Here is a 27,634-nt window from a genome sequence, read left to right on the forward strand (position 1 = left end):
TCCTGTGAGACTCGAAATTTGTTTTAAGGGACTCGTGTCTAACACGATCCTCAGCTAATAAATTGTTTTCTATTGTAATTCAGTTCTTGTTTTTCATTTATTTCCGTTGTAATTGTATTGTATTTTCTTTTCATTCTGTTATTGTTTAGAAATTCAAGTTAATAAAATTTTGTATCTATATTTACATGAATGGGTTACTACAGTAACAAAGCATGGTTTTGTTGTTTTTATGTTCTAATTTGGTGTAAGGAAGAGTATGGTATTTAGTGTTTTTTTATTCGCTGTATGAAATTCTTCTCAATCTCATGCCATTTGGATATGTTTGTGTTTTGTTTTTTTTTTAGTTTAATTAAATGCGTTCAATATGCAATCTCTGGAATAAAATAAGTAATTGAACGTTTATTTAATTTCAAGGTAGTCAACACAGTTAACCAATTTAATTTACTTTGAGTAACTTGTGAACAAATTCATATAAATTAATGAATAAAATTTAAAGCATTATGTACTTACGATTGATTCGATAGAAAGATTGATCTAATGGTGTAAAACAACCTCGTGTAATACACGGGTCATAAGCTAGTATATATATAAATATTCAATACCCCGGCTGAGTGTTCAAGCAACTTACATTTAATGATATAATATATTGGATTGGCCAAGTCCCATGGAAAGCAATCAATCTACAAACTTGTTTTCTAATGATGAATTAACTCTTTCCAAACGCTAGACTTTTGTTAATTCAAATTAAAAATGTTTTCAATCCAGTGTGTAAGCTTATAACATAAATCAAGGAGTAAGAAGTTGCTCAGCATAGTAACTAAGCAAGTAAACATGTAAGCTTACAAACCAAGTAACCATGAACTCCTATAATTTAGTAAAGATAATTGTGTAACGGATTATAAAACATTGTTTTCGAAGTAACAACCATATTTACAATAAATTGCAAGAAATAGATCATCATAGTGAAATTATAATTATAATAAAGGCAAAAAAAATCAAAATATATAACATCAATGGAAAACGGAATAGCGTAATAAAGACTCAAAAACATATTAGTTACCCGAATTCCAAACGGTTCATGTAAGCAAGAAGCAATAAGTGACTTGTGTTTACGTTTGCTGTCACACCCCCAAATTACCACCTAGGGTATGTCCCTATTGGAGGTGCAACGATCCAACAAAGAGCCACCAATCATATCAAACACGAGTTATAATGTATTGAAATACCCAATTGAAATAAATGTATCGTTTGAAAAGTTAAACCAAAACCAAAGTACTGAGCGGAAGCATAAATGTATGTACGTATAAATGTATCGAAACCAAATCAATGTAATTGTTTATTATGACCATAACCACTCCAGCAGCATCAGACGGCAAGCTTCCAAGTCCCTTCAATAATTACCTACAAGCATGTAAACAAGTGTGTCAGACTACGCTGGTGAGTTCAAGGTTTGTGTTTGTTTACCAAGTTGTGTTACCGATCATGTGAGTAAAACAGTTTACAAGACGATATGTTGTTCGTTGTTATGATGTTTGATGTTTCGATGTTGTTATTACTCGATTACCGAATGGCCATATGATATGTGATTGCCAACCCCAATGCCTCTATCAAAGCATTGGTCATGTTTTAAGGTAATTAGTTCACGCCCGTTCTCCTCGAACGTCGTGAGGGTGCCAAACCTAATAGCGCTATCAACTAATAACCCCCGTTGCCCTACAAGCAACGTGCCGGTAGATATTGTGGTCTTACAATGATAGAAAACTGAGTACAATAACCAACATCCCATTACACATGCATTCCCCCTCGGAACGTTACCCATTATCCCTTCCCTGGGATCCATGCTTGAGAAAAGAGCAATGAACTCACCTTAGGGTGCTCAACAAAAGTAAATCGAGTGTAAAAGCCTCTATGTCAGATACGCCCTAATATCAATACCATATTACTATTAGATAAATTAATTAAATGTCATCGCCTAGTTTCACATGGTTGGCTTGGTTTCGAAGTCGAGTATCCTAACATCATACCAATCTCTAACACCTAAATCACTAGCACATTCGTACACATCACACACGCCTGTAATTATATATACCCCCCTAAACCTCAGTTTATCACCATACATTATGTACACATTAATCACGTTTCAAGCAACTTGTAATTATTGCATTGCACAGATAATATCACAATACTACGCAAAAATACAAACTTCCATTTAATCCCATCATATCATGTGTCCCCTCCTAAGGCAACATGTAGGGATACCATTCCACAATACATATTTCACAGAAGCTCATCCTACGATCTCATAATATCATCACTATAACACATGCATACATAATTCATATGCACTACGCAGGCTACTGTACAAGGTTTCATGGGCTTGCATACATCATTCACATATTGATACATACATACACTACGTGACTTCCACACAATCATGCTCAAGAAACAACACAAATTAACATAAATATGGGGTTGGGTTCGGTCCAATAAACGATCAACATATGCGGCCACTCAATTCAACTCATCAAAAAGTCACATGCATATTGTGTTGATTGGAGTCTAGTATCGGCCCACTAAGACACAACCGAAAGGACTTCGGTCCAATCAACATCACTCACAACAATTTGTCCTATATGTCATTCAATTTCACTAGCATGTGCATGTACCAAATTCATTAATGCATGTCAGACTTTACACAAGTACCTATTCAATCCCTAGCCCCTATTCAACAAAGACACACCACGTGACATACATACAAATTGTTGACACCAAGCATGCAACCAATCATAGCCATACAATATTAAAATCCCTAATATTATACTTATCAGAATGTCAATTCAGAGAGAGGGGAAAGCTGATTCGTTGGGCAGAATAGAGTAGCATATACACATTACATACAAGAATTTAATGCTACTGAAGAAATCACATGCAATCCTCATGAAACAATCATACAATCCTCTTACAATAGTCAGTTTCCTCATGCCAACAAATATTCATGCGTCACATTTATGAAACCACATATTCATAATGCCGATAAACATAACTATTACGCAATGAATCAGTCAATCACAGTTACATAAACGACAAATAAAAGCACTGACCTAGAGATGAGTTGCCTCGAAGGGTGGGGGTCTCCTATGCCTGCCGCGAATTAGAGAAGAGGAAGGTAGGGTTTGTTTTAGTTTTTAATCGATCTATTTATAATGATGTGTATTGCGTGTACTTGTTACCCAAGGAAGTAAATAGCCAAACTAATCATTTAATAGGCTGGCCAAAGGAAGTATTACGGTTTAGGTTGCTGGCCGAAGTAGTGGGCTTAAGCCCAGGTAGAATAGGCTGCCAAAATCTTTTAGTAAACAATTAATATTGATAATTAAGGGGGGGGGGGTGGGATCCGGCTTAGATTTGGGCCTCATATTTGGGCTCTCGATTGCAAGTATAAGTAATCATTTAATTAGGCTGGACCACAAAGGTTTTGGGTGCGGCCCACTCGAACATGAACACTAAAGTGTGGCCCGATGCACTAATATACGGTTACCGAATCATACAAACGCAGAACGTGTAACGCTTAAAGAGAAGTAACGAGGCGTTGAGACCACAAGGTTAAACGATACTAACCTGAAATGTTCGGGTTGTCACATCATCCCCAACTTGAAAGAAATTTCGTCCCGAAATTTGACAAGCGTCAAGTGTGCGAGAAACGAAGTGAGAAGTCAGAATTGTTGCGGGTTCTGCTCAGTGGTGACATCATCCCCAACTTGAAGCGGAATCTCGCCCCGAGATTCGCCAGTTTTGCTTGACTCTGCTTTGTCTTTGGGAAAGAGGTGAGGGTACTTTAGCTTCATCTGATCCTCGCGCTCCCATGTGAACTCTGGTCCACGTCTTGAGTTCCAACGAACTCTAACGATGGGAATACGACTATGTTTACGCACTTTGACCTCACGGTCCATGACCTCGATGGGTTCTTCAACAAACTGCAATTTGTCGTCGACTTTTAACTCTTGAAGAGGTACCGCTAATGGGTCATCAACATAACACTTCTTTAACTGTGATACATGAAAGACGTCGTGAACATTACCCAGCTCAGTAGGTAACTCCAGCCTATAAGCCACCTTACCGATACGCTCAAGAACTTTAAACGGCCCAACATAACGTGGGTTCAGCTTGCCACGCTTCCCAAAGCGTACAACCCCTTTCCACGGCGAGACTTTCAGCATGACGCGGTCATTCACTTCAAACACTACCTCTTTGGCACGCTTGTCCGCATAGGCCTTCTGGCGGTCCCGAGCAGCTGCCATACGTTCTCTGATTTTTACGATCATATCTGACGTCTCGAGTACCATCTCAGGACCGGTGATCTGACTATCACCCACCTCAGCCCAGCAGAGAGGTGAACGACACTTCCTCCCATACAGTGCCTCAAATGGTGCCGCTTTGATACTGGCGTGGTAGCTGTTATTGTAGGAAAACTCTACCAACGGCAAGTGCTTCTCCCATCCTTTCCCAAAATCAATAACACATGCCCGCAGCATATCCTCTAGTGTCTGAATAGTGCGCTCACTCTGACCATCCGTTTGTGGATGATAAGCCGTGCTCATATCGAGACGTGAGCCGAACGACTTATGCATAGCCTGCCATAACTCCGAAGTAAAACGAGGATCTCGATCAGAAATAATAGAAGTCGGCACCCCGTGCCTAGAAACCACCTCTTTAAGGTACACTGCTGCGAGCTGCGAATACTTATATGTCTCCTTGATTGCTAGGAAATGTGCTGACTTTGTGAGACGGTCGACAATCACCCATATAGTATCGTTCCCTGCCTGTGTTCTAGGTAACCCCGTAACAAAATCCGTAGCGATCTGTTCCCATTTCCACATAGGTATCTCCGGCTGCTGAAGTGGACCCGAAGGCTTCTGGTACTCTGCCTTGACCCTAGCACAGGTCAAACACTTACTCACGTAGGTGGCAATAATAGCTTTCATGTTCGGCCACCAATACAAAACCTTGAGGTCATGGTACATCTTGTCAGACCCTGGATGAATAGAATATCGTGACTTGTGTGCTTCGTCCATCACAAGTTCTCGAAGATCACCAAATGAAGGGACCCATATCCGTTCCATGAAGTAGTAGATATTGTCAGACCGTTGCTCGAAATTCTTCTTGTGTAGCCCTCGCAATCCTTCGGCCTCGATATTTTCTTCCTTTAACGCTTCAATCTGAGCTGAACGAATCCGGGCAGGTAAATCAGAGTGAATAGTAAGCTGTAGGGCACGAACACGCTTCTGTTTCGGTTCCTTGCGACTAAGGGCATCAGCTACAACATTAGCTTTACCCGGATGATACTTGATAGCACACTCATAATCATTGAAAAGCTCGACCCAACGACGTTGCCGCATATTCAATTCCTTCTGGTCGAAGATATGTTGAAGACTCCTGTGATCGGTATAGATGGTACACTTGGTACCGTACAGGTAATGCCTCCAAATCTTCAACGCAAAGACTACGGCTCCTAACTCCAGGTCGTGTGTCGTATAGTTCTTCTCGTGTACCTTCAACTGTCGAGAAGCATAAGCTATCACCTTGTCTCGCTGCATCAACACACAGCCGAGACCCTAAATAGACGCATCGCAATAAACCACAAAATCTTCAGTACCCTCTGGTAGCGATAAAATCGGCGCGCTGCACAACTTCTGCTTTAAGAGCTGGAATGCTTCTTCTTGGTTCGATCCACAAGAATAAACAACTTTCTTTTGAGTCAGGGCGGTGAGGGGTTGAGCAATCTTAGAAAAATCCCGGATAAACCGACGATAATATCCCGCAAGACCAAGAAATTGACGCACCTCCGAAGGATTCTTTGGTGCCGCCCAATTTCGAATAGCATCGATCTTGGCAGGATCCACATGAATACCCATTTCGTTAACGATGTGCCCGAGAAAGTGTACTTCCCGAATCCAGAAGTCACACTTAGAAAACTTTGCGTACAACTGCTCCTTCCTCAGGAGCTCCAAAATAAGACGAAGATGGCGCTCGTGGTCTTCCTTGTTCTTGGAGTAGATCATTATGTCGTCAATGAAAACGATAACGAAGTCATCAAGGTAAGGTTTGCACACGTGGTTCATGAGATCCATGAAGACCGCTGGTGCGTTGGTCATCCCAAATGGCATAACCAGAAATTCATAGTGGCCATACCGCGTTCGAAAAGCTGTTCGAGGCACATCCTCCTCTCTAACCCGTACCTGATGATATCCTGACCTCAAGTCAATCTTGGAATAGAAACTTGACCCTTGCAGCTGGTCAAACAAATCGTCAATGCGTGGCAGAGGATAACGATTCTTGATCGTCACCTTGTTGAGCTCGCGATAGTCGATGCACATACGAAAAGACCCGTCCTTCTTCTTCACAAATAATACAGGGGCTCCCCAAGGAGAAGAGCTAGGACGAATGAAACCCCTGTCTAGTAACTCTTGAAGTTGATTCGATAATTCTTGCAACTCTCCTGGTGCAAGACGGTATGGAGCACGAGCAATCGGTGCTGCTCCTGGCTGGAGTTCAATCTGAAATTCCACCTGACGATGTGGAGGTAAACCAGGGAGCTCTTCAGGAAAAACATCAGGAAACTCTCGAACAACAGGAAGGTCTTCGAGTTTCCTCTCGTCAGTCTGAGAGTCAGTAATAAGGGCCAAGAGGGAAGGATAGCCCTTACGTAGACAACTTAGAGCCTTCATGGCTGAGATAATACCTACTGTAGCACCGCTACGATGACCCTGAACCGATAAAGATTCACCACTAGCAAGGGGAATATGAACGACTTTCTCCTTGCAGAGAATTTCCGCCTGATATTTGGATAACCAATCCATTCCAACAATTACATCGAAGCTTCCGAGAGTGACAGGAAGTAGGTCAATGTCAAATACTTGACCTAAGAGATCTAATTTGCAACCCATGAGGACATGAGACGCTTCAATAGTTTTACCATTTGCTATTTCCACTACATGCTTAACAACAAGAGGTGTAGGACTCAATCCTAGACGACTACTGAATCCCGTAGACACATAACTCCAATCGGCACCCGAATCAAATAAAATAGAAGCATAAACACCATTCACAGAGAACGTACCAGTAACTACATTGCCGTCGTTCCGAGCTTCACCAGCTCCAATAGTAAATCCACGCCCACGCGCCACGTTGCCCCCATTGCTCCCATCATTGTTCCCCGTGTTGTTACCACCTGTATTCTGTTTCAATTGTGGGCAATCCCGCTTCATATGTCCCTCAGCCCCACACTGATAACATCCTTTTCTGAACCCCTGACCCTGCTGAGATTGCTGCCCTTGCTGTCTCTGATTCGGCTGAGTCTGCTGCTGCTGCTGTTTTGGCTGAGGAGCCCTACAATCCTTGGCCTCATGGCCTACCTTGTCGCACCTGCGACAAACTCGATCACACTGCCCATAATGATGAAACCCACATTTGCTACACTGAGGCTTCTTTCCCACATAAGATCTCTGATTTTGATTCACTGAGGATGATTGGCTAAAGCTGCGAGTACTGCCAGTGTCTGTCTTCTTTTGGGGCTGAATCGAGTGGGACGCCTTGTCCACATCACCCCACTTGCGCTTACTATCAGTGACAGGAGTAGTGGCTGTGGTGGTGGCAGCAGTAGCTTTAGAAACACGCGGTGGTAGTGAGTTGCTTTCCACCTCCTGATCTATAATCTTGTGAGTCAGCCGGACAATCTGGGTTAAGTTATTGAGGTTTGCAGCAGTAACCAAACCCTTCACTCGTGGAGGTAACCCCTTGATGAATAGCTCAATCCTTCGAGACATAGGTCGAGACAAATTCGGACACAAGTCAGCCAACTCATACGACCGCTTCACGTACGCTTCAACTTCAGATCCCACCAGTTTCAGATCGTAATACTCGTTCTCTAGCTTCTGTATCTCATCACGAGGACAGTATTCCTCCCTCATTAATTCCTTGAAGTCATCCCAAGTAGTAGCGTTTGCTGCATCAATACCCAGCAGCTGAACCTGGGCATTCCACCAGGTTAAGGCACCATCCTCAAGCGTGCCTGTCGCATACTTCACGCGGTCCCCCACGGGACAGTTGCACATAGCGAACACTGACTCAGCTTTCTCGAACCACCTCAATAGTCCCACAGCCCCTTCCGTCCCGCTGAAGGTCTGTGGCTTACAATCCATAAACATCTTGAACGTACAGGCGGGCTGGTTGTTCGGGTGCGCTGAGTGAAAGAAGATACAACACAGGAGTAAGAGTTGTGTACACGATACAGGATTAAAAGTATTTGGTACAGTTCATACCAGCTTGGTAGGCTGCCAGAGCCTCAGCCACACGTGTGTTTATCAGATTTGTTAACTCAGCCTGAGTCATGTTAATCCTACCACGTCCGTGTCCTCGTCCACTCATGTTTCTATAATAGGAGAAGGAAACGAATTTAGGAGTCGAGAACGAGAAAAGTGCTCAGGTTTATCACGTTAGGGACGATTAACTACCATGTTCTTACACAAACAGGGAAGAACCCCTCTTACACTCGTTAAGCCTCATTGAGATTTGCATGCACCACGCGTTATTATTATGTGTGCACCCATGATAATAAGGCGGTTTGCATGCTCCTCTCGATGCTTCTTAACTTATGTTTGAAGTTTCTCCCACCCCAATCAACACAAAATATGCACTACCAACAAGATTAGGATCTACTAGATGTAAGTGTTATGATACACTATCAATGTCACGATGCCTACCATGCCGTATCGTGTATGCTATAAATATAGTTACGTTTACTAGGCATATAATGCGTAAACTAATGGGGAACGAACCTTGCAATCTGAAGCTGAGTGTCATGGCCATCGTTTGGATCAATTCGGTTATAGTCTGGTTTTATGAAAACGTTTTAAAACCGAGTTCTCTATAACCAGTGGCTCTGATACCAAACTGTCACACCCCCAAATTACCACCTAGGGTATGTCCCTATTGGAGGTGCAACGATCCAACAAAGAGCCACCAATCATATCAAACACGAGTTATAATGTATTGAAATACCCAATTGAAATAAATGTATCGTTTGAAAAGTTAAACCAAAACCAAAGTACTGAGCGGAAGCATAAATGTATGTACGTATAAATGTATCGAAACCAAATCAATGTAATTGTTTATTATGACCATAACCACTCCAGCAGCATCAGACGGCAAGCTTCCAAGTCCCTTCAATAATTACCTACAAGCATGTAAACAAGTGTGTCAGACTACGCTGGTGAGTTCAAGGTTTGTGTTTGTTTACCAAGTTGTGTTACCGATCATGTGAGTAAAACAGTTTACAAGACGATATGTTGTTCGTTGTTATGATGTTTGATGTTTGATGTTTCGATGTTGTTATTACTCGATTACCGAATGGCCATATGATATGTGATTGCCAACCCCAATGCCTCTATCAAAGCATTGGTCATGTTTTAAGGTAATTAGTTCACGCTCGTTCTCCTCGAACGTCGTGAGGGTGCCAAACCTAATAGCGCTATCAACTAATAACCCCCGTTGCCCTACAAGCAACGTGCCGGTAGATATTGTGGTCTTACAATGATAGAAAACTGAGTACAATAACCAACATCCCATTACACATGCATTCCCCCTCGGAACGTTACCCATTATCCCTTCCCTGGGATCCATGCTTGAGAAAAGAGCAATGAACTCACCTTAGGGTGCTCAACAAAAGTAAATCGAGTGTAAAAGCCTCTATGTCAGATACGCCCTGATATCAATACCATATTACTATTAGATAAATTAATTAAATGTCATCGCCTAGTTTCACATGGTTGGCTTGGTTTCGAAGTCGAGTATCCTAACATCATACCAATCTCTAGCACCTAAATCACTAGCACATTCGTACACATCACACACGCCTGTAATTATATATACCCCCCCTAAACCTCAGTTTATCACCATACATTATATACACATTAATCACGTTTCAAGCAACTTGTAATTATTGCATTGCACAGATAATATCACAATACTACGCAAAAATACAAACTTCCATTTAATCCCATCATATCATGTGTCCCCTCCTAAGGCAACATGTAGGGATACCATTCCACAATACATATTTCACAGAAGCTCATCCTACGATCTCATAATATCATCACTATAACACATGCATACATAATTCATATGCACTACGCAGGCTACTGTACAAGGTTTCATGAGCTTGCATACATCATTCACATATTGATACATACATACACTACGTGACTTCCACACAATCATGCTCAAGAAACAACACAAATTAACATAAATATGGGGTTGGGTTCGGTCCAATAAACGATCAACATATGCGGCCACTCAATTCAACTCATCAAAAAGTCACATGCATATTGTGTTGATTGGAGTCTAGTATCGGCCCACTAAGACACAACCGAAAGGACTTCGGTCCAATCAACATCACTCACAACAATTTGTCCTATATGTCATTCAATTTCACTAGCATGTGCATGTACCAAATTCATTAATGCATGTCAGACTTTACACAAGTACCTATTCAATCCCTAGCCCCTATTCAACAAAGACACACCACGTGACATACATACAAATTGTTGACACCAAGCATGCAACCAATCATAGCCATACAATATTAAAATCCCTAATATTATACTTATCAGAATGTCAATTCAGAGAGAGGGGAAAGCTGATTCGTTGGGCAGAATAGAGTAGCATATACACATTACATACAAGAATTTAATGCTACTGAAGAAATCACATGCAATCCTCATGAAACAATCATACAATCCTCTTACAATAGTCAGTTTCCTCATGCCAACAAATATTCATGCGTCACATTTATGAAACCACATATTCATAATGCCGATAAACATAACTATTACGCAATGAATCAGTCAATCACAGTTACATAAACGACAAATAAAAGCACTGACCTAGAGATGAGTTGCCTCGAAGGGTGGGGGTCTCCTATGCCTGCCGCGAATCAGAGAAGAGGAAGGTAGGGTTTGTTTTAGTTTTTAATCGATCTATTTATAATGATGTGTATTGCGTGTACTTGTTACCCAAGGAAGTAAATAGCCAAACTAATCATTTAATAGGCTGGCCAAAGGAAGTATTACGGTTTAGGTTGCTGGCCGAAGTAGTGGGCTTAAGCCCAGGTAGAATAGGCTGCCAAAATCTTTTAGTAAACAATTAATATTGACAATTAAGGGGGGGTGGGTGGGATCCGGCTTAGATTTGGGCCTCATATTTGGGCTCTCGATTGCAAGTATAAGTAATCATTTAATTAGGCTGGACCACAAAGGTTTTGGGTGCGGCCCACTCGAACATGAACACTAAAGTGTGGCCCGATGCACTAATATACGGTTACCGAATCATACAAACGCAGAACGTGTAACGCTTAAAGAGAAGTAACGAGGCGTTGAGACCACAAGGTTAAACGATACTAACCTGAAATGTTCGGGTTGTCACATTTGCGTACACTCACTTTTTGTACATGTGTAATAACTAACAAGGAACATGCTTTCTAATAGGATCGCGTTTTTTTGTTATTCATTTAGTTTAAATTTAAATGATGTTGTGTAGAGGGGGCAATCTTGACCCAAAGTCTTTGATATGGGTCATTTTGGGTTATTTATAAGATGCTATGGGTGGATTTGGGTAAAGTTATTTAAGTCAAAGGGTTGAAATGGGTTAATTAAAAAAACAAAGATGATATCTACGGGTCAATACGGGCTAAAGAAACGGTTTCTTTACACTATGTTCCCGAGTAACTCGGGAACAACGACAATTCATTACTCATCAGCCATCAACGACGCGCCGCCTCCGCCGTCTCCTCCGCCACAAACCCCCACCGTCTCCGTCGTCGACTGAACATCATCACTTCAGCGACGACATCTTCGATTTTTCCAGTGAAGGTATCATCAAAATTGTTTTTGTTTTGTTTTCATGAATTAGATGAGTTAAGATAATATTTACAAAAGAATTTGATTTTCTAGTGTTATTATTATAATGATGTATTGGGTGTTCTTCAATCTTCATTAGGATGTCAATATTGATTGATCTTTTTGCATCGGTTGATGATTATGCTTACATGTTTGACTAACTACATAAGTCAAAATAGCAAATCTTTGTAGAATATTCTGATTTTCTGTTATTTTTAGCATGTTATTTTGATTTGTTGTAGGAATTAGAAAGGGTACTGTTTAAGTCATTAACTGGAGTTTCTTCACTTTTTGACCTTTTTTACAATTTGTTGATATATATTTTACATGTTTCTCTATTTTTAATGTTTACATCCTTTCATGTTATTTCGGATAATTTTAGTTGTTTTGATGCAAAACTCGCAGACGCAACAGTAGGCTGTGATGTTTTAGTGTAGTTAGTTTGGTAGGTCTGTTTCATTTGAGATAATCTTAATGTTTAACTGTTGATGTTTTATTTAACTATGGTTTACTTTACATATATGTACAGCTAGACAAGCAAAGGCTGTTAAAGTTTTTGATCTAAAAATCTGAGTTTCTATAAGTTTTGATAATTTAGTTTTTTATGATTCCAATTTCCGTGTTTGTCACTTTTAAATGTTTTTTTTTAGATTACTGCCTCTGTATTATATATTTCTTTCTGCTCCAAGTATGACTCCAAGCATATTAGTCAAAAAAAAAAAAACTGACCCGACCCGAAACCCGTTTTGACCGGATCCGTTTCGACCCGAACCAAAACAACCCTTTTTTTATATAATTGAACCGTTTTGACCCATGACCCGACCCGACTCGTTTGCCAGGTCTAGTTGTGGCATGTATTTACTTTTTAAAGATCATTATTACTAAAATATTTATTTATTTATGAGTAAATTACTTTTTGAGTCACTGTGTTTTAGTGGTTTTAAACACTAAACCACTTGAGTCCAAAATCAAAAACGTTAACGCCCAGAGTCCTTATCAATTTATTTTATAACCTTTTAAGTCCAATTTTGTTAAAAAAATGGAAAATTGGACTCAGAAGGTTAAAATTTTGATGCAAAAGGTTATAAAAAAAACGTCTAGGGACTCAGGGCGTTAAACATTTTGATTTTAGACTCAAATGGTTAAAACCACTAAAACACAAGTACTCAAAAAATAATAATAATTTGCTCTTTATTTAATATTTAATAATATCTATAGAAGATAAATAGTAAAATTTGAAGATAACATATAAATAAATAATATATAATAAAAGTGAACGGTTGAAAGAGAGGGGGGGGGGGCAAAGTGAAAGTTAAGGGGTATAAAAGATATGAAATCATCCCCCAATTTCCTTAGGAACCCTAAAACGAGATAAATCGGATTTTTAGAGAAGAGAGATGGAAGAAGGTACGCAATTTTAGAGTTTGATGATTTGTTTTAGTTGAATTGAATCGGCATTCACTCTTTCGTTTCGTTAATTCATTCATTCGTTCGGTTGATGTATGTATGTATCTCTTGGTTTGGCTTGTATGATGATGAAGATATCTGGATTTATACTGTTTATAATACGTAGTGGTAAGGGTGAATAATGCCCCATCGATGGGCGTTTTCCGCCACGTGTCATCCTAAACAGCAGATGGGTGTTTTTCACAAATGCGCATAGTGGTGATAACGCCCAATAATGCCTTGTAAATCATTACACAGTTATTAATCTTTTTAATTAAAACTATTAAAAATAAAAACATTTGAGTTAATTGCCAAAATCGTCCCCTGAGGTTTGGGCACGTTTGTCGTTTTCGTCCAAAATGACACTTTTGTACCAAATTGCCCCCAAGGTTTGTAACTTTTTGCCATTTTTTATACAAACCACTAGCTTAGTTTATTTTTTATGTTAAGTTGAGGATATTTGGATGAAAGTGGCAAATATAAAACCGCAGGGACGATTTTGGCAATTTACTCAAACCCTTTTTAATCTCTTTTATTTATTTACTTTTGTTACATATATAATAAAAAGAATATACATGGAGTTTTTAGAAAAAAATTAATAGTTTGGTCACATAATTTTTATAAATTTTTATCCAAATCACTAACTCAGTTTATTTTTTCTGTTAAGGTGAATGATGTTTTAAATTTTATAAATTAAGATAGAAATTAATTTACAGCTTCTTTATATAAATCGGTTTTATAAAGAGAAAACGTCATTGGTGTGCAACACATAACAATTGATTACAACTTTTAGTATTTATTAGTTGTAGAGATAGAAAAAATTATAAAACGTTACATATTTTTTAAATCTGTTGAGCACATGGGAAATATGTTGGTAAAAATAAAATATTTATTTAATTTAGATTACGAGGGTAACTAATTAATACTTATTCTTAGTGTCTTGAGTAAAGAAACATTTGGTTCATAGCATTATAATTATTTACAACTAGAATTACGACCCGCCGCAATGCGGCGGGGATTCTTTAGTTATAACTAAGTCAATTTAGGACCTGCACGTTTTGTTGAACATGTCAAACAGTAAAACATAGACGATGTAAAAACGTTCACCCACACACGCACGTTGCGTCGTGTTAACTCGCAAAATTTAGAACGAAACGTAAAAACGTTAAACCAAAGACGCACGTTGCGATGTGTTAAGTCACAAAATTTAGAACGAAGCATAATGCGAAAAAATTGCGGAAAATGAAAATTATAAAGGAGCGAAGTTGAAAGAAAAAAAAAAGTTGTGAGGATAAATTGCAAAAGATTAAAAGTTTTGGGTTAAACGTAAAAAAATAAATAGTTTTAGGTTAAAAGTAATTTATCAAATACTTTTGGGTGAAAAGTAAAAAGATCAATTTTCTTAAACCCCCAAAGCCATGGTTACAACAACCATATGCATAACCATTTTTTCTTTGAAAAACTCACAAAGCCAAGATTACAATACTTCGCGAAAGATGAAAAGTATAAGGGACCAAAGTTGCAAAAGATGAAAAGATTTGAGTTAAAAGTAAAAAAATCAAAGTGGTTAAATCACAAACGATGGAAAATTTTGAATTAGAAGTGGAAAATCAAATCAATCAAAAGGTTTAAATTGTATAAGATGGAAACTTTTGAATTAGAAGTGAAAAATCAAATTAATCAAAGCGGTTAAATTACCAAAGATTAAAACTTTAAACTTAAATTGTCAAAGATTAAAACTTTAGAGTTAAAAAGTAAAATTCCATTTTTTTCTGAAAAACTCCAAAAGCTAAAGGTACAACAACCTTAAGCACAATTAAGTTACTTATTTATAGGTTAACCGGCGGGGATTCTTTAGTTATAACTAAGTCGATTTAGGACGCGCACGTTATGTTAAACCTGTCAAACGGGAAAAAATAGACGATGTAAAAACGTTCACCCACACACGCACGTTGCGTCGTGTTAACTCGCAAAATTTAGACGAAACGTAAAAACGTTAAACCAAAGACGCAAGTTGCGTTGTGTTAAGTCACAAAATTTAGAACGAAGCATAAAGCGATAAATTTGTAGAAAATGAGAACTATAAAGGACCAAAGTTGAAAATAAAAAAAAGTTGTGAGGATAGATTGCAAAAGATAAAAAGTTTTGTGTTAAAAGTAAAAAAAAAAAAGTTTTGGGTTAAAAGTAATTTATGAAATACTTTTGGGTGAATAGCAAAAAAATCAAGTTTTTTTTTTTTTTTTTTTTTTTTTTTTTTTTTTGTGTAAAACCCTCAAACCGAAGGTTACAATAACCATATGCATAACAATTTTTTCTTTGAAAAACCCCAAAGCCAATATTAGAACACATAAGTAAAAAAAATCAAAGTGGTTAAATCGCAAAAGATGGAAATTAATTGGAAGTGAAAAATCAAATTAATCAAATGAGTTAAATTGTATAAGATGGAAACTTTTGAATTAGAAGTGAAAAATCAAATTAATCAAATGGGTTAAATTACCAAAGATTAAAACTTTAAACTCAAATTGTCAAAGATTAAAACTTTAGGGTGAAAAAGGAAACAAAGATTAAAATTTTAAACTTAACTTGCCAAAGATTGAAACTTTAGGATTAGAAATGAAAAATTCAAATTTATTTTGAAAAACGTTAAATTACCAAAGATTAAAACTTTAAACTCAAATTGTCAAAGGTTAAAACTTTAGGGTTAAAAAGGAAACAAAGATTAAAATTTTAAACTTAACTTGCCAAAGATTGAAACTTTAGGATTAGAAATGAAAAATTCAAATTTATTTTGAAAAACTCACAAAGCCAATTGTACAAGTATCATATGAATAAAGTAGTTGGTTATTAATAAGGTTTTAATTTAATTTAATTACATTCTTAAAAATAAAAATAAAAACACAATTATTATATAGTTTTAGTAGTTCCAGCCTGGCCATAGGTGACGTACGAGATGTATCCCCAAACCCAACACCTTTTAGATTTAAGTTTCTTTTTTAGATTACACCCAAACACACAAAAAAACCCTAGCACCTCAAATCGTTCTCTCAGCTCCTCTCTGTCGTCGGACATTGCAGCCATTGTATACCTCAAATCCCTCTCTACCACCACCAGATAATGTTGAAGGCAGCTGTTGACGGTTTTTACGGCGGAGTAGCTGGTCATCTGGCTCACTTTTGTAAGGTAAATCACACAAACTATTCGATCCCTCTTTGTATCTGTGTATAAGTATCCACATGTAATAATTTAATTTTTATTGAATTTAACCGTTGTTCAATGGTTTGATTTTGAAATTCCTGCGGGGCCATGGCTTGTTTATAAAACACCTTTCAAAATTTTGGTTGAAAATCTGTAGGGGGGGGGGGGGGGCGTGGTTTAAGAAAAAAACGCCCAAATTTGGGACGACTACGGATGGTCTAAGATTTTACCAACACACACATATATATATAGGTAGAAAAGCTCAAGGGAAGAAGCGTCCTTGTGTCTCTGCATCAACAGCAACTACTGGTAACTAATTCATCACTCTTCTAATCTTGTATAAAGTGTTTTTGTTTGTTTAAGTTTAATACAGCTTGTTATGTCAATACCTATCTATGTACAGGTAGAAGATAAGGACAACTTATAATAGTTGAGAACACAATTGAATACTAATTCTAAATATATAAATTCGGTATTGTTTTGCAATTCAACCCTTAATGTTTAACTACAAGCTCACAATATACCTTTATGCTAATTCAAATGAGTTGTCTGTAGGGATGACAATGGGTCGGTTATTAATCGCAGTCTCATACCCGTTTACAAATCCTGGTCCCATACTAAAGTCATGTTAAGATGGACCACAATTTATCAATCAATTGCAATTAGCACCGTTCATAAGTCATATGTACTAAAGTCAAATATTTAAATGCTAATTCTTTATTATTTATTATATATACATGCGTTATCACTTTTATTACTATTGTGTAAAATATTGAGGATGACTTCTGTTTAGATAGAACCTTACATTAATGGATTTCTCCCACACTTGTTTAACTTGTATGAGCTTTAATATGTCTATCTTGAAAATAAAATCCAAGGGAATGGTTTTCAGGTGACGTTCTTACAATAGTCTTATTTTGATAATTATATATGAATAACACTTTTAGCAAGAATATTATGGACACATAAAAAAAGGGCAAGAAAATATGATAAAAAATAAAATGGGTAGACTACTAAGAAAATATAACTAATAGTTTAAGACTATAAGTATCGTGAAAATAATAATATGTAATTACTACTAAGCCCAAACCCAACTAAAGAGCCCAAACCCCAAAATTCAGAACCGTTGACACTAAACCCTAGTTTTCACCATCTCCACATAACACTCCACTTTTCACTCCAACATCGCGCCATTGTCGAAGAATTGAGCTGGAGGTATTTTGCTCTTATCCTTTTTTCACACCCTCTTCCTTATAGAATCTATTAAAAATGGAAATAATAATAATTAAATAAGTTAGCTGCAAAATAGGAAATTCACATTCATTTTGGGAGTGGAAAATATTGTAACTAAGTTTTGTTTTATTACACTTCACAACTTGTTTTTTTGTTCGAAAATAGTAGATAAAATCATAAAAATAACGTGTTATTTCTTGGATTTTGATATTTTAGTGAAATAGTCATGATCGAACGTAGTGCATACATACATACATTTAATTGTACATGCATTTTTGTGGAAATCATTAGATATTATTATTATTATTATTATTATTATTATTATTATTATTATTATTATTATTTAACGATGCTATTAATTAATTAATAATTAATTAATTTTTTTTACTAAGATTGTCTTGTAGGGTTAAATGCTGTTTATAGAAAATATTATGTAAGGGGTTGAATTTATTTTGTTTGGTAAAACAGTGACTATGAGCATGTAATCAATCCACTGTTTGTTCCATCATATTATTGATTGGTTTGGTTTTGTGAATTGTAAATTACAGGTTCTAATGGCCCGCTTCGGAGACATGCCGGAGGATGTACTACTTCTCATTTTCTTGATGTTGGATTTCATTGAGCTTGTCTCGATCAAAACCACTTGTCGCCGCTTCAGACAATTGGTTTCGAATCAGAATTTTATAAGAGAATCCAATGAGCAAGGTGCAAGCCACACCCTGTGGTACTACACCTATTTTTATGGCCGGCGGGCTCTACGTCCACATAGGATCAGCTCTGTGAGGCACAATGATTTCAAGAGAGTCGTGTTCTCCCTCGGTGGCTTGGATGCCGGCCTCCGTCTCGAGTTGATTGGTGTTTGGAGAAACATGCTCGTCTTCTTCCATGTAGAAAACGGTTTCCTGCTTTACGATCTATGGAGGGGGAGACCTATCCATATTGTCGATCTTTTTAATCAGGAGATAATAAATACCGAAATACGCAACTCCACAAGATATAACTCTCCTGGCCTCAATATAACTCTTGTGGAGTTGTGTATTTCGGTATTTATCATCTCCTGATTAAAAGGATTCAATATGGATAGGTCTCCCCCTCCATAGATCGTAAAGCAGGAAACCGTTTTCTACATGGAAGAAGACGAGCATGTTTCTCCAAACACCTATCAAGTCAAGACGGAGGCCGACATCCAAGCCACGGAGGGAGAACACGACTCTCTTGAAATCATTGTGCCTCACAGCGGTGATCCTATGTGGACGTAGAGCCCACCGACCATAAAAATAGGTGTAGTACCACAGGGGGTGGCTTGCACCTTGCTCATTGAATTCTCTTATAAAATTCTGACTTGAAACCAATTGTCTGAAGCAACGACAAGTGGTTTTGACTGAGAGAAGCTCAATGAAATCCAACATCAAGAAAATGAGAACTAGTACATCCTCCGGCATGTCTCCGAAGCGGGCCATTAGAACCTGGAATTTACAATTCACCAAACCAAACAAATCACTAATATGATGGAACCAACAGTGGATTGATTACATGGTCACTGTTTTACCAAACAAAATTGAAGAAACACTGGATAAATGACCGGAGTCAAATTATCCAGGGGGTTAGGTTCTGCATAAAAGAGTGGTTCCCTCTCGTTCGATTCGAAGGGACAGGTCTTCTTCTCCGGTGAACACTGCAAAACAGAACACCGTTAGCCTCGTCAAGGGGAGAAGGGAGGTTCTCTCCTTGACCCGACTCCGGCGTAAGAATAAGTATGCGTTTATGAAGAAGAAGTATTGGTGAAGTGAGTGTAACTTGAAATCCATAACTGAATTACTCTCATATTTATAGCCAGGAGTTTGGGCGGGAAAACTCGTTGAAATATTAACGGAAGATGCTAACCCCGTAAGCGGTTATTTTCCCTCCGTTAATTCTTTTGATCGGATTGTGGAAGCACACGAATCGCGATCTTGATCAATAGCTGGGGTACTGCCACGTGGAAAGTGGTCAAGTGGAGGTTTCTCTCCAATTTCATGCCATCATCGTGATTTCAGGATGGCCTGGGGTGATGACACGTGTCCCAGACGGTTATAACCGTCTGGTGGTGCACGATTGAGTCTTCTAGAAGATTATTGCCATAATCCAGTGTGACTCCTTATTGTGTGGTATCAGCTTAGTAAATAATATCCAAGCCTGGGTATTATTATGCGGAAGTGCTTAACTGAGATTTTTATCCCTGTTGGTTGCGGAGGATAGCGCAAGGACTCATTAACTTCCTTTTGGGGCGCAAGTGTTAGTTGCTGCCTTTCTCTAAAGTTTCTCCTTGTTGAACCAGTGCGCGGCCGCGCAAGGTCTAAAGAGGGTTAAAGGGCGAGGTTCTGGTATGGTCCCAAGTACTTAATACGAGGTTTTTGGGACCTTACCCATTCAAGTCCCCCCAGTCTAGTGTTGCTCTTATGCAAAATAAGTGGAGCACTGGACTATATGGGAGAAATGCTTTGCTATAGGGCTTTTGGGCGCGGAAGTGGGGAATCTTCTTTGAGAAGATACACTTTGCTCATTATGCTGATTTTGAAAATCTTTGACTTTGGGGAAAGATATTTACCTTTGTTTATTCTGAATTGTTGTTTATACATTGTTTCCATTGTGACTTGGTCGCAACTTGGCCTCAGAGACCGTTTTTCACCACTCCTCGAGGCCAAGGACGGGGTCGAACCGTCATTCCAGGATTTGCAGTCCAGGCCAGAGGCCAGATCATGAGTGAAATATCATGATCGGGTCCACTAGGCCAGATATCTCGATCAAAACCACTTGTCGTCGTTTCAGATAATTGGTTTCAAGTCAGAATTTTATAAAAGAATCCAATGAGCAAGGTGCAAGCCACCCCCTGTGGTACTACACCTATTTTTATGGCCGGCGGGCTCTACGTCCACATAGGATCAGCGCTGTGAGGCATAATGATTTCAAGAGAGTGGTGTTCTTCCTCCGTGGCTTGGATGCCGGCCTCCGTCTCGAGTTGATTGGTGTTTGGATAAACATGTTCGTCTTCTTCCATGTAGAAAACGGTTTCCTGCTTTACGATCTATGGAGGGGGAGACCTATCCATATTGTCATCCTTTTAATCTGGAGATGATAAATACTGAAATACGCAACTCCACAAGAGTTATATTGAGACCATGAGAGGACGCGCAATACATAATATCGTGTGTTCATCCCGTGCTTCCACGTCGGCAGTTGCGCCTCTGCTTGCGGTTTTTCAGCAGTAGCCTATATTCTCTCAAAGCGATCTCGCGCCGGATCGACGATTTGACTGCCGAAGTTTTGGCGCATCCTCTTCGGAGGTTTGTCCCGAAGCCTAGAGAAAGATTATATGTAGTCGTGTCAATCGAGGACGGTCACCTGGTGCATTTTATTCGAAGACATGGAGAGGTATTTGGGGAGACGTTTTGAAGGCACTATGCAGTCTCACTAAGCCAGGTGCTGGGAAACATGAGATATGCATCCGAGTTAGTTCATTAAAGTGACGGTTTCCTAGCCGTGTTGGAGAAGTATGTGGTGATTGAGAATCCTCGTGAAGAAATGATAGCAAGGGTCAAGATATTCGGGATTGCACCGGACTTATTGGGTGGGTACCATTACATTTCTAGGTTGCCTGAAGAACACATCCCGCAAGAGTTTTTTGTAAGCTAGCTTGTAAACAATTTACAAGTTTGTAAATAAATTTGTAAGCAAAAATTTCCCCAAAATAGTTAAATAAAAAGGGACCGCGAAACTCACCGTGATTACAAGCTAGAATCTTCATTGTCAAGCTTAGGATTCCTTCTACCACCTCCGGCTGATTACAAACATTATGAGGTTACAATAATTGAGATACAACTTAAATGGGTCAAAACAACCCGTATACACTTTATGTGGTTATAATAATCGTAATTCAATTTAAATAGGTCAAAATAACCCGTAGTCACTTTATGAGGTTACAATATTAAAATACAAATTAAATGGGTAAAGACGACCCATAGACCTTTTTTGTAGTTATAATAATAATAATCAAAATACAACCTAATTGGGTCAAAACGACCCATTGACATTTTATGTGGTTATAATATAATAATCTCTTCTGAAGAAATCAGCAACTGACACAGATATACATGCCCTTGCCAGGTTATGGGCACAATCGTGCGTGCATAACCAAGTCATTAACGTGAAGTCAAAAAGTCAACCCAAGACGGTCAACAAAAGTAAACAAATGTGCCGAAGCACAACTATGCTTCCAACCTGAAGAAAACAAGTAGTCGGAAGGCATGCCTAGCCATGCACATTCTGGGAATGGCCCTGCCCCTATCCCAGGAGTCAGTTGATATGTGTGGCCATGCCTCATCTGGGCATGCCATGCCTATTCCAAAAGAAGTCTAAAGAATTCTCGTTTCGGACAAACGGAAGAAAAGACAATTATTGTTAGGAGACGACCTGCAATAAGGAAAAAGAATCTTATTCTTCTTGCCTCCCCAAGTACAACAAGTACTAGCTTCTAAAAAGCCTTGCCTCCAACTATGTATAAGATTCCAAAAAGTTGTTTGTAGAAGGACAAGCACAACCGTGCCAACAGTAAGCACTTTCGTGGCATGTCAAGACGAAATTCAAAAGCTTTGAGATCCGAAAAAGTTGTCAAGATAAAGGACACTGTTGGGACAGGTGCCCACACACGGCCGTGCATAAATATAAGCACGACCATGCTATGCTGGTACTATCCAGGGACAAGAATCTGCCAAAGGTACAAGATCGGTGGTTTGTTTGGACACATCGTGCACTTGTACCAGACAACCAATATAAATAGAGGTCTTGGGTTCCCCATTTCAACTCATCCCCTAGAATCACATGATTCCCACACCCACCAGGGGGCTCTCTAGCCCCAAAATCACCCCTTGGAGTTTGGGGATCACTCCAAAACCCACTTGTAATAGCCAAAGAGAAAGGGGGAGAAAAACTTCTAATTATCAATCTTCAAGAAGTTCTTTGCTCTTACACTTGTTCATCATGATATTTTCCATGATCATTGTTTGTGAACATGTTTGTATAACCATTATTAGTTAAACTTCTTTTTCCAACTCTCTTTAGCTTGAGTGATTCAGAAAATGTAGGAGGAGGATTCCTAGTTTTGTATCTTCTGCAAACTTGAGGAAACATGTGCTTTGTACTAGTATCTTGCTCAACTGATGACGAGTCATCATTGTAGCAAATAGTTGAAGGAACATGTTCACAATCACAAACACACTCCAAATTTTCTTTTAGAAATATTCATCATACAGTCAAAACCATATTCATTCGTAGTGTGCAATCGAATTAGCATCTCAAACATTTTGAGACACAATTAGTATGATATGGAAGACTTAAAAACAATTGTACATAAATCAAAATATTTTTAAAATTTATAATTTTTATAATATATATATATATATATATATATTATTATAATTTTAAAAACTTTTAACCATTCAGGTATAGAACGGATCAGATACAAGATCATTCTAACTTGAAAAGCCTTGGCACCCTTCAAGTTTCTTCAAGATGGCTATGACTCAATAAATTTGTAAGCAAAATTTTCCCCAAAATAGTTAAATAAAAAGGGACCGCGAAACTCACCGTGATTACAAGCTAGAATCTTCATTGTCAAGCTTAGGATTCCTTCCACCACCTCCAGCTGACTATCTCGGAAACACATAAAATCTTACGGGATGTGTTCTTCAGGCAACTTAGAAATGTAAGAGTACCCACCCAATAAGTCCGATGCAATCCCGAATATCTTGACCCTTGCTATCGTTTCTTCGGGAGGATTCCCAATCACCACATACTTCTCCATCACCGTTAGGAAACCGTCACTTGAATGAACTAACTCGGATGCATATCTCATGTTTCCCACCACCTGGCTTAGTGAGACTGCATAGTGCCTTCTAAACGCCTCCCCAAATACCTCTCCATGTCTTTAAATAAAATGCACCGGGTGACTGTCCTCGATTGACACGACTACATATAATCTTTCTCTAGGCATCGGGACAACCCTCCGAAGTGGATGCGCCAAAACTTCGGCAGTCAAATCGGCGATTCGGCGTGAGATCGCATTGAGAGGATATAGGCTACTGCTGAAAAACCGCAAGCAGAGGCGCGCAACTGCCGACGTGGAAGCACAGGATGAACACACGAAACTATGTATCGCGCGTCCTCTCCTGGCCTCAATATAACTCTTGTGAAGTTGCGTATTTCAGTATTTATCATCTCTTGATTAAAAGGATTGACAATATGGATAGGTCTCCCCCTCCATAGATCGTAAAGCAGGAAACCGTTTTCTACATGGAAGAAGACGAGCATGTTTCTCCAAACACCAATCAACTCGAGACGGAGGCCGACATCCAAGCCACCGAGGGAGAACACGACTCTCTTGAAATCATTGTGCCTCACAGAGCTGATCCTATGTGGACGTAGAGCCCGCCGGCCATAAAAATAGGTGTAGTACCACAGGGTGTGGCTTGCACCTTGCTCATTGGATTCTCTTATAAAATTCTGACTCGAAACCAATTGTCTGAAGCGGCGACAAGTGGTTTTGATCGAGACAAGCTCAATGAAATCCAACATCAAGAAAATGAGAAGTAGTACATCCTCCGGCATGTCTTCGAAGCGGGCCATTAGAACCTGTAATTTACAATTCACAAAACCAAACCAATCAATAATATGATGGAACCAATAGTGGATTGATTACATGCTCATGGTCGCTGTTTTACCAAACAAAATAAATTCAACCCCTTACATAATATTTTCTATGAACAGCATTTAACCCTTACAAGACAATCTTAGTAAAAAAATTAATTAATTAATAGCATCATTAAATAATAATATCTAATGATTTCCACTAAAAATGCATGTACATTTAAATATAAGTATGTATGCACTACGTTTGGTCAATGACTATTTCACTAAAATATCAAAGTCCAAGAAATAACATGTTAGTTTTATGATTTTATCTACCATTTTCGAACAAAAAACAAGTTGTGAAGTGTAACAAAAAAAAACTTAGTTACAATATTTCCGACTCCCAAAATGAATGTAAACTTCCTATTTTACAGCTAACTTATTTAATTATTATTTCCATTTTTAACATAGATTCCATAAAAATGGGAAGATGGTGTGAAAAAAATATAAGAGCAAAATACCTCCAGCTCAATTCTTCGACAATGGAACGATGTTGGAGTGAAAGTGGAGTAAACAAAAGTCACCCTCAATATTTTACACAATAGCAATAAAAGTGATAACACATGTATATATAATAAATAATAAAGAATTAGCATTTAAATATTTGACTTTAGTATATATGACTTATGAACGGTACTAATTGCAATTGATTGATAAATTGTGGTCCATCTTAACATGACTTATGTATGTTTCGTTAATTCATTCATTCGTTCGGTTGATGTATGTATCTCTTGGCTTTGCTTGTATGATGATGAAGATATCTGGATTTACATGTTAATTAATTACCAATCTTCTTATATTATATAAATATAATATTAATGAAGTTTGAGCATCGTGATACATACATGTTCATAAGATCTTAGCAACATGTATATATATATAGGTAGAAAAGCTAAAGGGAAGAAGCGTCCTTGTGTCTCTGCATCAACAACTACTGGTAACTAGTTGCAGATTCATTGATCACTCTTCTAGTCTTGTATAAAGTGTTTTTGTTTATTTCAGTTTAATACAACAGCTTGTTATTATGTTAATACCTATCTATGTACATACATACAGGTAGAAAAGCTCAAGTCAAAGGGAAGCGCCCTTGTGTTGTTGGGAATCCATCTACTGGTTACGTTCATCACTCTTATAGTAAGTGTTTTTGTTTGGGACATGAATACATACATGCTAGTATCATTTATGTCGAAAATACAATTGCGGCCTAATAACCATTCAAAGGAAACTTAAAAAAAAAGGATTCTTTCTTATGATTCTAGAGTGCTTGAAGAGGAAGCGCTCGATATAGAGCCTCATCTCTTCTGGTTTCAGAAACCAGGCGTTGTATCAGCATACCGTGGTAATTAGTTAATTAAACACTTGTTTACTTGTAAAATTATGGTCAGCATGACTGACCGACTATATATATACACACATTTTATTATGCTTCTTTTGTTATTAATAATAATAGCTTCTGGCCCCGAAGAAGGAGAAGAAGAACCTCCAGGGAGCCCTACTTTATGAATCTGTCAGACTATGAATCTTATCATCGTAACAGTTAAGTTTCTTGTTCTTGGCTTTTAATTTACGTGATATTATTATTATTTTGTGTCATTAACTAAATTAATAATTTGTTTTTCAGCTGTTAAGACCGTCTATCACTGGGAGGGACCAATGGATGAGCGAGGTCGTGTGGTTGAAAAAGTACCCTGGTGGGCTCGTGAAGAGGCTCATGAACGCGCTAAGATGCTCCGTGCGGACCCTCCCAAGACTCGGTCACAAACAGTATATACACCTTTCATTATTTTGTTAAATCAATGCCATAGTTCTGGTCTTTCTCATGATCATTTATTACTAGTATGTAATTATATTTACGGTGACAATTTTTAGGCTGCAACTTTGAAGTGATAGGGGGATCCGGCTGGACCCTGCACTCGTTTGGGCTGGGTTGTAACTTGTAAGTAAAACTTATAAATGTTATCTTTTGGTGTGTTATCTCTTTCTTTCTACTACTCTTGACTTTCTGTATGGATTTCTTAATTTCACTACTAACTAATGGCATATCATCCGACATGTTGGCTTTCTTCTTCTTGTGGTGGTGGTGATTGTTTTCTTTATGTATTCATTCCATATAAAAAAAATTATAAAGTCTCTTAAAGTTTCCATAAAAAACACACAAGGATGACAAGTTTGTTTGTATGATAGCATGACAGCAAACACCCCCAAGAAGAAGCTATTTGTCCTAGGATGCATAATTCATAGTCATATGGCAATCCAATGTAAGGCCACACGGGGCCATGCGTTATACATTAACGCGTGATTATCCACTACCGCCTCAAAGTTCAACGCGTTATAGCACCATGGACTCGATTTTTCGTTATTTTCTTAACGCGTTATTCTTTTGTTTTGTGAGGGTAGTTGTTGGTTGGGGGGAAATTGTTGGGTGTGGTGGTGAGTGATGACTACCCCCACTAAAAAAGGTTGCGAGTGATGGAAAAATGGTTGATGACATGACGTAAATTGATTGGTGCTTGTGAGTGATAGAATTCTATCACTAGTGACCACCCCCCCCCCCCCCCCCCCCCCTAAAACAAATAACCATAAGACTTAGGGGTGGCAACAAAAACCCAACCAACCATGATATTTTTGATTATTTTGGGCCTCTTTAAAAAAGAAAATAAGACAGAATGGGCTGGGGATTTAGTCAAGATGGGTTTTAAAATATCCATCTAAATTTTAAGATCGGCCGAGATGGGTTTTTAACTAGCCCTAGTTTGTCTCATTCGTCAATAGGGGTCTTCAACATTCTCCGGCGATGAGACAGCTCCGGTCTTTGGCTTTCTCGGTGCCGCAGCTGCCCTAGTTTTCTCCTGTAAGTTAATCCAATCATTTCGATGCGTTCAATTTGTAAATTGACTGATCTAATATCGAGATCGATTTGGAAAGATCTGTTTTTTACATCGATCTTGTAGCGTAGGTTTGAAAATTGAAATTAAAAAGTTATTTGATTGTTCAGTTTTAGGATAACTTTGGATTTGGAAAACCTAACAGATGAACACGATCTATGAGTGTGATTTGTTGAATTCTACTCGTTAGTCATTATTTTA

The 27,634-nt window shown here is 38.4% G+C and overlaps 2 protein-coding genes and 1 long non-coding RNA gene across 5 annotated transcripts in view; 2 read left to right on the forward strand and 1 right to left on the reverse strand.

Annotated features, from left to right (window-relative positions):
- Positions 1 to 1,342: 1,342 nt before the first annotated feature.
- Positions 1,343 to 7,981, reverse strand: LOC118482637. The gene is made up of 2 exons (XM_035978217.1): positions 7,118 to 7,981; positions 1,343 to 1,401 (listed from the first exon to the last, which is right to left on the reverse strand). Exons 1-2 carry the CDS (start codon positions 7,965 to 7,967, stop codon positions 1,391 to 1,393), a joined length of 861 nt encoding a protein of 286 aa, XP_035834110.1. The 5' UTR covers positions 7,968 to 7,981; the 3' UTR covers positions 1,343 to 1,390.
- A 5,367-nt stretch (positions 7,982 to 13,348) lies between these two features.
- The window catches only part of LOC110863700, a 53,956-nt gene continuing 39,670 nt past the window's right edge, over positions 13,349 to 27,634 (forward strand). The window contains exon 1 of the mRNA XM_022113060.2: positions 13,349 to 13,358. Within this exon, the coding sequence (XP_021968752.1) occupies positions 13,349 to 13,358 (10 nt within the window). The remainder of the gene's footprint in view (positions 13,359 to 27,634) is intronic.
- Positions 16,372 to 27,476, forward strand: LOC110863752. Of its 3 annotated transcripts, XR_002549349.2 has the most exons (9): positions 16,374 to 16,577; positions 16,845 to 16,901; positions 25,432 to 25,485; positions 25,605 to 25,682; positions 25,808 to 25,887; positions 25,999 to 26,084; positions 26,170 to 26,312; positions 26,418 to 26,484; positions 27,321 to 27,466. It is a non-coding gene; the product is annotated as an uncharacterized LOC110863752 (long non-coding RNA). The 3 variants fall into 3 exon arrangements; XR_002549346.2 differs by having other exon boundaries at positions 16,372 to 16,577; positions 26,170 to 26,484; positions 27,321 to 27,476; XR_002549343.2 differs by lacking the exon at positions 27,321 to 27,466 and having other exon boundaries at positions 16,377 to 16,577; positions 26,418 to 26,612.

Source organism: Helianthus annuus, chromosome 1 (genome assembly GCF_002127325.2).
Source record: "Helianthus annuus cultivar XRQ/B chromosome 1, HanXRQr2.0-SUNRISE, whole genome shotgun sequence".
NCBI classification, from domain to species: Eukaryota; Viridiplantae; Streptophyta; class Magnoliopsida; order Asterales; family Asteraceae; genus Helianthus; species Helianthus annuus.

Bases quoted from the DNA above. Each gene is read 5' to 3' on its own strand.
- LOC118482637 (XM_035978217.1), bottom strand. From the start codon at position 7,967: ATGAGGGAGGAATACTGTCCTCGTGATGAGATACAGAAGCTAGAGAAC.